The sequence below is a fragment of the Uloborus diversus genome, chromosome 1, assembly GCF_026930045.1.
Source record: "Uloborus diversus isolate 005 chromosome 1, Udiv.v.3.1, whole genome shotgun sequence".
In the NCBI taxonomy this organism is placed as follows: domain Eukaryota; kingdom Metazoa; phylum Arthropoda; class Arachnida; order Araneae; family Uloboridae; genus Uloborus; species Uloborus diversus.
The window spans coordinates 252854291-252869129 of NC_072731.1; the positions used below are offsets into that span (position 1 = coordinate 252854291).

The 14839-nt window shown below is 36.2% G+C and overlaps 1 protein-coding gene across 1 annotated transcript in view; it reads right to left on the bottom strand.

The window, feature by feature from the left end:
• Positions 1-14084, bottom strand: part of LOC129220042 (nose resistant to fluoxetine protein 6-like) — a 52326-nt gene extending 38242 nt beyond the window's left edge. The window contains exons 1-2 of the mRNA XM_054854379.1: positions 13799-14084; positions 6578-6795 (exon numbers count right to left, since the gene is read on the bottom strand). Of these exons, the coding sequence (XP_054710354.1) occupies positions 6578-6795; positions 13799-14084 (504 nt within the window). The remainder of the gene's footprint in view (positions 1-6577; positions 6796-13798) is intronic.
• Between the last annotated feature and the right edge of the window lie 755 nt (positions 14085-14839).

The window sequence follows — 14839 nt, forward strand, 5'->3', positions numbered from 1 at the left end:
ATATAAGAGGGTGTATGACTTGAAAAATCAACCATCAATTTTTTTGAGCAATCACGATTGCTTATTGCTTTCATTTGACTGTTTTGGCGTCCTTTGATTTTATTTTCCCACCCTCTGCACCGTCACCGTCGACGGCCTCCTCCCGATGCTGCTCCTATAGCGAAAGCCGTCTCCAGGTTGCATCCATGTCCTGCACACACGCGCATACATACACAACTGCACACACACACGCACACAAACACCTACACACATACACCTACACACACATACATACAGACACCTACACACACATACATACAGACACCTACAGATACACACACACAAAAACATACACACAATTACTCACACATTCATGCATACATACAAACACCTACACATATACACACAAAAACATACACGCACACATACACACAACTACCCACACATTCATGCCTGCACACAGACACAAACACATATGCCTATCACATACACATACCCCCCCCCCACACACACATTCATACACACGACTACCCTCACACTTATGCCAGCACACAGACACAAACACATATGCCTACACACAACACACATACCCCTACACACAACACACATACCTCCCACACACAAACACACACGCCTATATACACACTCTCGTGATTGCGAAAAACATAATTTGAATTCAAGATGTCAAAATTCAAATTATTTTTTTTTTTTTTTTTTTTTTGGACGCACTAATACACACACACACCGTAAGAGAATTGAACAGAAAAAGGATTGATAAATTAGCTCATCTGAAAATGGAATATCATTAGAATTTTCTATTATTTCTTTTTTTTTTAATGTTCGTTATCATGCTCGTATTTATTGTAAGCCGGCCAGAGCAGTTCAGTATCATCCTCTTCTGTAACATTTACAGTGGCTTCTATGTTTGGTGAATACAGTAAAAGCACAGATTTTAGCAATTTTCGCGTCCCCCATTGTAATCGCGACAATTTAAGACTTGTCGTTAGACTTTTTTTGTTTTTCAACTTTCGGTCTGCTCATATAAAATTCACGAAATTTTTCAACTCGCAAAATCTGCGAGTTGTCATTTCTTCATTTTCGCGAAAATAAGTGCTTTTACAGTACTGGAACAATAATCTCTTTGAAATCTAAAACGTTCATCCACTGGACATTCTCGGCAGCAAGAAAAAACAAAGGAGTTTCTAAATTGGAGGTTATCGCTAATTCATATACTTTTTTTTGTCAGTCAAGCGTTTAGTACAAATTTTGACAAAATATAAAAATTATGATGGCAAATAAACTAATGGCGTCAAACAAACAGAACGTATGGCGTCAAAATGATATGCTTGAGGTCAGCTCGTATTTTTGAGTCCTGCTTCTCATTGCATCCGCTGATGTACTGTCAATTCGTTTGAATTTTTTTTTTTTTTTTTAAGTTTATTTAAAAGTGGTTTCTAGAAATCGCTACAAACTACTATTTTTTTTTTTTTTTTGTATAGAACTACTCGCTACACTACTTTTTTTTAAAGTAGTACGCCACACTACAAACCACTAAAAAACGTAGTTACTACAATTGCGTCGCTACTTGTAGCGCGCTACTTCCAACCACTGATAGAATTTATGTTCATTTTTAATCTGAACATATATCTTTTATAGTATTTTTTCCTAACCTCGATTTTTCGGCATGTCGGAAAGGACCAGGCAAGAGGCAAGTGTTATTGAAAATCTATTGATCCCTGAATTTTGCGGCATGCCGGATAATGCGGGGTAATACGGTACTCAAAATTATTTTTCTAATTAATCTTTTGGCTTGTTACTCAAAATTAGAAACTTCCTTTATATGTGGTTGTTTCGGCAAAAATTTTCCAAATTCTAGAAGTTTTGTATCTTTTTCTCTTTCAACAATTTCTCATCTTTGGCACCTTCTTCGAATAAAAACAAACGTGTGTCGCAGTATAGCCAATTAAGGCTCTTGCATCAAAAAAACCAATCTAACCAACCAACATTGAGCATTTGAAACTGAACATTGTGTACAATGTGCTCACACATTGCACATTTGCGTTATTGTATTACATTGGGAAAAAAAAAAATTAGTATATTTCTCTTTAAAACCAATTCGTTTATTTTGCTCGGAATGCATTTTATTTCTCTCTTTATACACTAGATGGCAGCACCAGTCCATTTTAAATTTAATTTCAGAAATGCAGGAAGGAAATACGGTTTTTCTGTTCGGATTGTGACGTTGGCCTCTATATCTCATGCTTTGAAATGTACCACACAAGAAAAATGTACTAATCTTTACTTATATTACGCAAAAGTTTAATAAAATCCTCTTTTTAGTATTTGAAATACGTATTACTTAAATTTTCGCTGCTTGCTTGGGCTTGCTTGTTGGCTTTTTATAAAATTTTTAGAAAAATTAAAACTTCAATCTAAAAAATGTCAAAAATTAAAAATTGAATGCAAATCTTTTTCGTACACTTATTTTTACGTAATTTTCTTAATTTAAAAAAATAGATATTTTTATGACCGTTTTCTTGAAAATTATTCGATCGATAAGGGGTTAAATTCATGTGTGACTTTTTGTTTATAGTAATATGAGTAATATGTGTAAGTAGTTTCGAAATTAGTTTTTTTTTTTTTTGAAATCGGGTTTACAATTTGTGCTCATCCTGTTCTTTGAAGTTATTTAAATTTAAATTTTACGACTGTCTTCTGATACCATTTATTTATAAGTAAAAAAATGACAACAACCAATTCTTGTACGCCTTTGCCTTTTGCTTTAAGACTTTTATGTATTTCTTTCGCTCGCATGAAAAAAAAAAAAAAAAGATGAGAAGGATATTGATTCACTTGCTTTCGAAGACCTTTTGTGTCGAAGTGGCTTCAAATGAAAAGAAAAATCGACGCATTAATCCCTTCTTTGAAAGTTTCTGTGCGTTTATGTTCATTATTGGTGTATTTTATTTCACTTTTCGCATATTTTTGGTAAGAGAAATATAAAATTATAAATTCAATTTACTTTCTGTAGATTTGCTTAAAAAACAATTAGTATCGCGCAACTTTTATGAAACACAAATAATACAATGATAAAGTTCATACAATGAAAAAAACACCAGCTTTGATCATTGTTTCATAACTTTTAAGTTTCTTTCATTAAATTCAACAATCGCTTTCAATCAGAATTTTGAGCAAAGAAAGGTCGTATATTTTGCAATGTTTCTTTTGTGTGTATTGTACTGGAAAAATAAACATAATACTGTTTTTAGATATGGTTTCTATGGAAACATAAAAAAAAGTAGTCGATGTTTTTAATGAACAAAATTAACTGTGTTCAGATTTTTTTTTTCTTCTTTTTTAAACGCGATGGATTCCGCTTTTATTGTTTGATTCTTTGGAAGCCATAAAAAGCTTATCCTAAATGGTACGAGCATGCACGTATTTGAATACAACTAATCTATTCTTATTCGCGCTAAAAGGTCGCAAACGGATATTAATTTCAGTCTGGAATATCAGCTGTCTTTGGAACTACTCCTACGATTAGGAGTACGCATTTTACAGTAGATAATACCAGCAATGTATGCGATAAAGCTTCGTGTTTCAATAAAAGTTTTAAAACTTGTCTAAAAGGAATGCAATAAGAAAACTTCTTAAATTCTCTGAAAGGATTGCTATAAGAAAACTTCTCAACTTGTCTAAAAGGACTTCTATAAGAAAACTTTTAAACGTGTCTAAAAGGATCGCTATAAGAAAACTTCTTAACTTGTATAAAAGGAATGCTATAAGAAAACTTCTAAACTTGTCTAATAGGATCGCTATAAGAAAACTTCTTAACTAGTCTAAAAGGAATACTATAAGAAAACTTCTTAACTTCTCTGAAAGGATTACTATTAGAAAACTTCTTAACTTGTCTAAAAGGAATGCTATAAGAAAACTTCTAAACTTCTCTGAAAGGATTACTATAAGAAAACTTCTCAACTTGTCTAAAAGGACTTCTATTAGAAAACTTCTTAACTTCTCTGAAAGGATTGCTATAAGAAAGCTTCTTAACTTGTATAAAAGGAATGCTATAAGAAAACTTCTTAACTTCTTTAAAGGAATGCTATAAGAAAACTTCTAACTTGTCTAAAAGGATTGCTATAAGGAACTTCTTAACTTCTCTGAAAGGATTGCTATAAGAAAACTTCTTAACTTTTATAAAAGCATTGCTATAAGAAAACTTCTTAACTTCTCTGAAAGGATTGCTATAAGAAAACTTCTTAGCTTCTTTAAAAAGAGTGCTATAAGAAAACTTCTAACTAGTCTAAAAGGATTGCTATAAGAAAATTTCTTTCAATTAATATTGCAAAGTTTTTTTCTTTAGTTTTCTTCGCCGTTGTTAACAGAGTGCTATTGACAAATACATTGAAAATTTAGATTTCGAGTCAAAAGAAAAACTCAACGAAGCATTACGCGTAATGGTGTTCCAAAGCATCGAAGATCAATTTTATCCAATTTTCTTTGTTTTCTCTTTATTCGGAATTATCGATCACAACTGTGAGAAACACAGAGATCAGCCGTTGACACAACTTTTGTTGGCAATTATTTACTTCTTTGAAATCTGCCTCTTTTTTATGATGGTATTCTCTGTGGTAGCAATAACAGTTCTCGGTGATACTGTTGATGTATTAACCAGTTTTTCAATGATAATGTCATTCTATGTTCAACTACCTCTTCGTATTGACATGGGCATTCGAAAAAGTAAAATGGCCAGAATCGTGAAAATAATTTCGAAAGCTTTTCAGCTGTCCTATCCAAAAAAAGAAATTAAGTTGAAAAGAAAAATGATGCTTATTACCACTATTATTGTTACACATAAAGTTTACAACATAATTTCGTCCGCAGAGATTGGATCATTCCAAAGTGTGCTGGGAAAAATTTTTCGATTGATTCTGGCTCTGTTTCTGAGAAATATCGAAGACTTGTTTCTTGTATTCTTTTGCAGTGTATTTTATGTTTTTAGAATCACGTTAGAAAACTACTCCCATCATATTAAGAAACATATCGTTGGACGTACTCAAAAAATGAATTACGACAGTTTGCTGTTTGTTCATAATCAAATCACGGACGCCTTCTTGGAAGTTAAAAAAGAGTTAAGCCTTTCCGTGTGTTTACTTGTTATTCAGATTATGGCTGAAATATTTCTAAGAACATATGTTTTTGTTTATGAGACGCTTCCAATGATGCCAACAGACACAATGACTGTGATTGTGCCTTTAATTCGACTGATCGCTCTTCAGTATTCCATCTTCTCTCTCATAAAGGCAACTGGAGAAGTTGAAACTACTGTAAGCTACTTGCTGATGGACGAGGACAACTCAGTGAAGGTATTACGCTTGTATGAAAAAGTGCACCCCAGACGGTTCGTGTTTCATATTTTTGGACACATCCCACTAACGAAAGATTTTCTTTTATCTGCATTGGGAATTTTGGCTTCATATGGCATCACAATCGCTACGTTTGATTATACTGCATGCAGGATTAATGCAAATGAGGTTCGTTTCAAAGTTGGAAAGGTCTTAATGGGGTTTAAAAAATTTGAACAAGGCTTTTTTTCTTACGCGCGTAATATTACAGAGTGAGGTTTCTTGTTGTATGACATGTTGAGGGAGTATGTCAGGAGTGGGAGAACTGTGACTATGTGTCCATTGCGACTGTGACCATGCCTGAGATTAAGGTTCCCTCTTCGATACTGCCATCCTAACCTAAAAAGTAAATGGGCAAAACACAAACAGGCAAAAAATCTGCATTGTTTCACTTTTTTCTTTTGCCCATTTGTAGTTGCAAGTCACTGCCTTTGTTTAGTACAATGATGCATGTTATCCTACAACGCTAGAAAGCAGTAAGAGCACTAAAATATATACTTCGTAGGTGCTCTGCGTTTCTACGAAGTGGCCTAACAAAGGAACTTAAATGCTCGTTTTCTGGAAATTAACAATTGGGACACATTGCTTTCTTAGTTCGGATGGCAGAATTGCTTATTATTAAGTTTCTTGCCCGGAGAAATTGCACTGTAAGAAAATTCCGAAATGCCTCAGCTGATTTCCAAACAGCGTTCCGAGATTTCACAAGTTTTCACCAGCTTCTTGCGACAAACAAATATCTTTGCGAAAAGGTTTCCTCAATCTCTGTAAGTTTCATTAATGTAAAATTAATCTTACTGTTGTAAAAAAATATTACGACAGTAAGATTGTACTTCTGTGGGCCTAAGAGCACTTCAGTAATGTCAACTGGACACTTCACCTAGACTCCAAACCAGTTCATGGCCAAAAAGCCACATGGATCGTGCTTTTCTGTTTGTAATATTTGATAAAACAACGGCCCACATGGAGCAGCTTCGCGGGCCGTAGGTTGGGTAGCACTGTAATTAGAGCATTCCTTTTATAAGTATCAAAAATGACACTAAAATGTGCTCACTTTGAGGAAAATAAGTAGGAAAGCTTGGTATAATTATAACAAAAAGTTTTCCTAAGACTCGGTTCAAGATATTCAAGAATGTCTGCGGAAAATTAACGTCAATATATAACAATTTATTTAATGAAAGAAAAAAACATCTTACCCCTGTGTCGTTTTCAAATCTCGAGAATGCTTTCAGTCTCTGATTCAGAGCATAGAATCTGGGTTTCTTCGGAAGAGGTGGTCGGGTTTCGATGGTACAGTACTGTCCTTGAATTTGCGAATTTGGCGATACGGTGTCCAGGCACTGATCATAGGACCCAAAAGATGCCACCGATCCTGTGAGTACTCCAGTCACCATTTTCGCTGAAGAATCTACCACTGTGATAGTCAAACAAATGCAAATTATATCAAGTTTGTGACTGGAAGTTAAACAAAGATGATAAAACAGAAGTTACTGTTAATTGTTTAACTCAGGGGTACTCAAACTTTTTCGCTCACTTACCCTTTCTAGAAACAGAATGTTCTCACGGCACGCTAGTCCATATCTATTAGGCGAGTTAAGTGCGCTAAATAAAGCCTTTATAAGGTTCATACCCTAATATTTCTCATATTTATGGTTGAATTCGCTCCAGCTTTTGCTTATTCATCAAATGACTTATAAAAAATAAGAAAAAAAATTTCAAACCAAGTGAATATTCAAGTTATGACTGCCGTTCTCCATCAATTTCGACATAGAAAGGCGACTTGAACTTATAAGGAACATGGGTCCATAATAAAGCCACAATCCTGGGGAAGGATTTCTTTAGAAAAAAAAACCGCTAAAAATTACTATCAAATGTAAAAGAATTTAAAAATTCTTTAATATCAATACGAAAACACATTCAACCACATTTGCTACTGTAATCCATTATTGACAACCTCTAAAACATTACCAAAAATTCCATATTTACTTCCATGGAAAGGAAAAAAGACCAGTCATAAATTTTGGGGTTACTAGTAATTTGTAATTTTCTGTTTTTTTGAGCAATCCCGATTGCTTATTGTTCTTACTTGACTGTTTTGATGTCCTTTGATTTTATTTTCTCACCGCCACCCTCCGCACCATCACCGTCGACCGGCTCCTCACGATGCTGCTCCTATAGCAAAAGCGGTCTCCAGGTTGCATTCATGTCCTACACACACGCGCATACATACACAACTACACGCACACACGCGCGCACGCACACACATATACACACAAACACATACATACACATACACCTACACACACACACGCACACACATATACACACAAACACCTACACACACATACACCTACACACAAACACCTACACACACATACACCTACACACAAACACCTACACACACATACACCTACACACAAACACCTACACACACATACACCTACACACATACACCTACACACACACACACACACGCACGCACACGCATATACTCACAAACACATACAAACATACACCTACACACATACACAAACACATACACACATAAATACATACAGACACCTAAACATGCACACACACACATACACACACACATACAAACAACTACCCACACACTCATGCCTGCACACAGACACAAACACATATGCCTACACACACGTACACATACCCCCTACAAACATACACATACCCCTACACACAAACACACACCTACATACACATACTCGTGATTGCGAAAAACATAATTTGAATTCAAGATGTCAAAATTCAAATTAATTTTTTTTCCCTTTCTTTTTTCTTTTTCTTTTTCTTTTTTTTTTTTTTTTTTTTTTTTTTTGAAACTCCTTCGCACAGCTCATGCACTGGATCATATTCTCCCTCCGATACTCCAGTGTCATATTATAAGGACACTTTCACGGGAAAAATCACTGTACACAACATTTTTTTTTTTTTTCCAATTCGTCAACTTGATCAATTGGGCTTTAAGAACAATTAACAAATTTTTTTATACCATTTAACTGTAATGAATTAAGAAGAAACAAAATTTACTGTAAAATAAGATCAGGTAATTTTTGCATCACCCTTCTGTATAACTTTTACTTCACTGTTGTCTGGTAATATTTTTACTTATTTATTTATTTATTTATTTATTTTTTTTTGACAACGCTTTATCATCAATTAGGCTTTCTGATGACGATGACGTCACAATCTAGCAAATTTTTGCTTTGCTTTATCAAAAAAGGGTAGGCCGGATGGTCTTTCTGGTTGACATAGCCTTATTTGGCGCACCCAGATTTCTTCTATATTATCATGAAAACTTTGCGACACCCTTCTCCTCATAAAACGGCATCCCCTACGACAAAAATTCTAACCAAAGAGTAAACTGCAGGCCATAGCTATCACTGCACTGAAAGCAAAGAACTTGTCTGCTACAGTCTGGAATAATAATAAAACCTAACTTTAAGAGAGTTCATTTCTGCATAGAAAGAACAGTTAGTAATTGGAGGAGTTGCAGAGTTAGGCTACCGTATCGCAGTAGTACTATATTGCGAAGAATTCTTACACTCACTCTTTCTTACTTGAATCTTAGTAATACGAGCTGTTGTTTACCTCCAGTGTGGTTTATATTTCTGAATAAAATATATTTTTTGCTTCATTATGTACAGAAACGGAAAGATGTTTAATTTAAAATGACGTAAGACGTTCTAAAGTTTTTGAAAAAAAAGCGACTTCTGTCGAATGTTGTTCATCTGAACAAGTCTAAAACTGCATTGACCGCCAAATACGAAATGACAGTGCCAACGATGGCCCACGCTTTTTCGCAATTCGATCTACTTATTTTAACAAATCGAAATATTTGACTCTTTGTCCATTGAATTTCATCTTATCAATGCAGAAAGTTTTACTCTTTCTCAATGCTACTTCTCTTTTCAACAAAACCACTACGATAGTGTGTCTCCGATAAGTTGAAGCTTGACCTTGACGATGTTTACTTACTTTTGGAGAGTTCAGTTGTGAAAAGAGCGTATTGGTACGTATTTCAAGTAGAATAATTCCGCAAAACTGCCCTACGAATGTAACCAAACTCAATCATCGCAAACCATCCATCCCTACTGCCCCTAAAAGAAGCAAACATCGTCAAGATCAAGCTTTATCATGTCAGAGTCACATTATGACTCAATTTCTTAAAATATGGCTCATATCCTTTTTGAAATAAGCGATTCAACTGCATTTTGAAACCAGCTGCAGGTCTCTTCGCATTACTGCGTTTTATCTTTTACAGACCATTTTCTTCACTTCGGCGTTGCAGATCGCAAGAATGTACAGGGTGTGGCACGGGAACTTCCTTTTTTAAAAATTGAATAAAAAGTTTTATATACCTAAAAAGTCTTTATTATTATCTTTTTTCTATGACACACAATGGGAGATTATGCTTTACACTGTTTTGAAAACAATATCTTGTAAGCGTTACAATCCATTGTCACTGATTCAGTCGAACTTTGAAGTTTTGGTCCTCTTTGGAGCATGTCGACCGGTATATTGGCAGTTTCGGCTCGGATGCGGTTCTTCGGGGTCTTCCAGGGTTCGTGGACGATCGTTATAAACCCGTGACTTCAGATAACCCTACAAGAAATACTCACAGGGGGCTAAATCGGGTGATCTTGCAGGCCAGTTTAAATTCCCATTCGGAACGAGCGACTGGTCGAAAAATACGCCTCCACAGTAAAAGCGCGATGCTCTCGACCAAAGCAGGATGGCAAATGAAAGCATGATGTAACTAAACTTCCCATTCAGCTCTTTCCGTTGAACCTCTCCCTACCACTCTGTGATGCTCGACTCTTTGTGCGCGCCAAATTCAAAAAAAAAAAAAAAATTAATTTGAGTTTTGACATCTTGAATTCAAATGTTTCTCGCAATCACGAGTATGTGTATGTAGGCGTGTTTGTGTGTGGGGGTATGTGTTTGTGTGTACGGGTTATGTGTATGTGTGTGTAGGCATGTGTGTTTGTGTCGGTGGGGGGATGTGTATGTATGTGTTTGTGTCTGTGTGCAGGCATGAATGTGTGGGTAGTTGTGTGTATGTGTGTGTGTATGTTTTTGTGTGTGTATGTGTGGATGTCTGTATGTATGCGTGTGTGTATGTGTGTGTGTGTTTGTGCATGTGTGTGGGTGTATGTTGGTGTATGTGTGTGTATGTGTTTGTGTGTGTGTGTGTAGTTGTGTATGTATGGGCGTGTGTGTAGGATATGGATGCAACCTGGAGACGGTTTTCGCTATAGGAGCAGCATCGTGAGGAGCCGGTCGACGGTGATGGTGCGGAGGGTGGCGGTGGGAGAAATCAAAGGAACGTCAAAAATACTCAAGTGAGAACAATAAGCAATCGTGATTGCTCAAAAAAAAAAAAAAAAGAAAGAAATTTCCCACGACCCACCCTGTACTTTTTGCCCGTGAAAGGAACACTGAAATATTTCTCCGTATGGCAGAAAAAGACGATTTCACATATACATTTGGTATCCTGATAATTTTCGATCGTACCGAGTGTTATGAACAGTTTTTTTCAGGCATTACCATTATAAAAGCAAATTACAATATTCACTTAATCACGATCGCCACGAAAATTGCATGAAGTAAAAACTTCACAACATTCATCACAGCTGAAACGATTTCATTTCTCTACACGATCCCCAAAATTCACACTAATATTACACTTATCAGTTTTTGATAGAATTTACATTTAGTTTTTTTAAAACAATTCTGGGGCAAATTTGGCCAAGTATAGGTATAGTTTTGCTATCAAAAAAATTTCAATAAATCGATGTGTCGATAAGCAAGAGTATAAATACATGAAATACACAGCCAGCTCAGTGATTCCAGTCGAGGATTGCAGTTTCGTGCTTATTGGCAATCATCAGCCCGGCATAGGAAAGTGACTGAGCTGGGGATGGAAAACCTCTTAAGGATGTCAAGAGTGCCAAACAAACTAGTAACTAATATAGAATTAACAATCACCAGACTTGTCAAAAAAAAAAAGAGTACAAATACACTCATGTCCAAAATGAACGTCACATATATAAAATCTGCGAAACCTGAAAAACTATTCACTGATGCCACGAAATTTGGCACAAAGACATAATTACACTGAGAGAGAAAGAACATAGAAATAAAACAATGGAAAAATTTTAATTGGGAATTAAGAAACATGGTCTATCAAAAAGTATTTAATTATGAATCAGAGATAAAGTAGTTATCTCGGGAAAAGCCTGGTCCAGAGCGGACTTATCTCTTTTTAAACGTTTTTTCCACTCGAATGTTTGACTTTTTACTTCCTTTTACAAAAAAGGAAGTATTGTATTCGCGAAAAAATTTTCACTCAAAAATCGCCCTTAATTTCCATTTTGCTCACCCCCAAATGAATGTTGAGTTTTTTTTTCGATTCGACCACATGCGGAAAAGTGCCTAAGAATGTATAGACACGCGAAATATCCATTTTGACCATCACCGAGGTAATTACAACGACTTTTCTCGTGACGTCTGTATGTATGTGCGTATGTGCGTATGTATCTCGCATAACTCAAAAATGGTATGTCCTAGAAAGTTGAAATTTGGTACATAGACTAGTAGTGGGGTCTAGTTGTGCACCTCCCCTTTTGGTTGCTTTCGGATGTTCCTAAGGGGGTCTTTTGCACCTTTTTGGGGGGAAATCATTGTTAATATCAATGCAAACTTAAGTGGTGTTACAATTTGGCGGACACTTGGCGATATATCGCCAGTCTTTTGGTCGCCAAGTTTTGTCGCCAACTTGGCGGAAAATTTGGCGATTTTTTTTTATCTGGTTTTAATTTGGCCATCGTTTTTAATATTTAGAGATTAAACTATTGAATCACATTAAAATTGCCAATAATGGGAAAATGACATTAAAATGGAGTAAAAGAAAGTCATGTGAGGCACACATCAGCTCGTTTTATGTGTGTTTGTATATTTTTTCCTTCAATTCTTAGCTTCATTGCTTGCAAATTGTGTTCATTTTTGTTTTTTGTACTGTTGTGCGTTTTATCTTCTGGCCCTAGGTGATACTATGTGGTACATAGGGAATTTCTTGTTGTGTCAAAAAAAAATAAATAATATGGAGTGTGACCACCCGTGCACTGCTATACCAGCTTCACAACGGGCTTTCATACTGTTGATGAGGGTGTCAATAAATGCTTGGAGCAACAAAGCCCATTTTTCCACAAGCAAGGCTTTTAATTCCTGAGGGGGCTAGGAGGAGGAATACGTTGTGCACTGGCTCTTTCTAGACCATCCCAAACATGTTCCATAGGATTGAGACCCGGAGACCTCAAAAGCCAGTCCATGCGTCGAGTATTCTCTTCCTCAAGATGTTTGTGACCTTTATTTTGGACATGAGTGTTGCTGTCGTCTTGTACCAGCTGGGCTGGCAATTTGGGGTGCGCAGCTTTCCTTTTCCAACTGTACCGTAATTTGGAGGGAAGTTCGACTTCCGCAGTACACACATGCCATGGGGACCCGTTTATACAGTGCTGGTCAAAAAAAATTGCATCACCCTCGCATTTTCACCACAATGGGATTATGTGAGAAGTTTTGGTCGACCGATTAACGTTGAATGTATGTGAAATTCTGCAAAACTTATGAAATAAACATTTAACAGCAGGAATCCGATCATTGATTACGTAGATCGGGGCTGTTTGCGGGCCAAGGCAAACTGCTGACCCCATGCTGGTTTTTCCATTTCTGAACCTGCGTGTGAGTTTAGAGGAAAAAAAATTCTTAACACCGTGTCAATTTAAGTCCAATGGCAGGATAAAGGTTTTGTTACTTACCAGTTTTGCCCTATGGCACGGAGCAGAAACATCCTGGAAAATGACGCTTGGAACGGAAGTAAAGTGATCCCGGATAGTAGAAAGCAATATTTCTCCTCCAAAATGCCAATTTACACCTGAGCGTTTACTGTTCCTTGCACAAAGTGAAGCCCACCAACTCCTCGATCAGAAATACATCCCCAAATCATCTGGGATACGGGATGCTTGACGATGTGCTGAATACAGTCGGAATGATATTCCTCTCCTTTGCGGCGCGGTTGATGCAATTTTTTTTTACCACCATTGTAGGGTATGCAACCATTCACAGCACAACAACACGTTCACACAAAGAAAGGACAAGGATAGGAGAGAGAAAGTACATCCATGACCGAGCCGTGATTCGAACCCAAGACCTCTCCATCGTAGTCAGATTTATCTGACCACTAGACGAGGCGGGCGGCTGGACATGAGTGTCATAAGACAGTATCACATAAGGCACTCTCTAAGTAGTGGAGTAATATGGAGAAAAGTATCATTTCGATCGAAAAATTATCTAGTAGCGACATAAAACATTGAATAAGTACATAAATGAACACTTACGACGAACAGCCCATGGTTTGAAACTCCTAAGGTCTCCAATGAACTGAAACAACGATTTCTTGCACTGTGGTGACATCTTGAGATCCCCCGCCGAGACAGTCGTCATGAGATACGGCATGGCTGCTTTGACCAGAGAACGAGCGGCATTTTTCATCTTCGCAAAATTTTCCATCCACTGTCTAACCACTTCCTCATCCTCTGGCGAAAGTTCATCGTCAGAAGCAACAGCTCCATGGGCGCATTCGAAAACCAAAACCAAGTAAGCGCAGATTAAAAATATCTTCATGTTCGAAGATTTTATGTACCTATAGATTGAAATATAAGTCACGCATAGAAACACTTTTCAGCTATCCTGGGACTTGTTTTCATTGTTTCAGGTGCATGTGCAAGTGTGTTACTGTTTGCAAGTCTCCAACCTGTTGCGGGGGGGAAAGCAGAATCAGTCATATTTTTTCACAATGGAACGAAGAAAATAGCATTTGTTGCACAATTTAGCACAATCTCATTAATACGGGTGTCGTTATTTCGGAGTCCTCAATTAACTAGGGTAAATTAAGCAATAAAGAGATTATAATTCAGGAAGGTATTATCTTGAAGAATTTGAAAAATTACGTGCATTTGAATGCAAACAAGAAGTTCGGCTAGAACAAAACGAACCTTTTTTTTTCCGTGTGTGAATGCCAAACGAAATCATATCATATTACCTTTTCAAAAGTTAAAATGATTTTTACGAAATCATATCAAATTGCCTTTTTAAAAGTTAAAAGGATTTTTTGGAAACAAGCTAAGTTTTTTTAAAATTATCGTTATTAAAAGAAATCAATTATATATCATAAAAACCATATGAAATTCATTCTTTCAAACTGGTATATACTATTTTTCAGTAAATCCCAACCTAGGATGTTTTTTTTTTTTTTTAGTTAACGTATTATTTCAAATTCAAGAATTTAGTTTCCACTAGTTAGCGTACTAGCATAGAAGAAGCAAATTATAGAACTTAGTGAAAATAAAAATCTCACAATATAAAATTATGAATGTGAA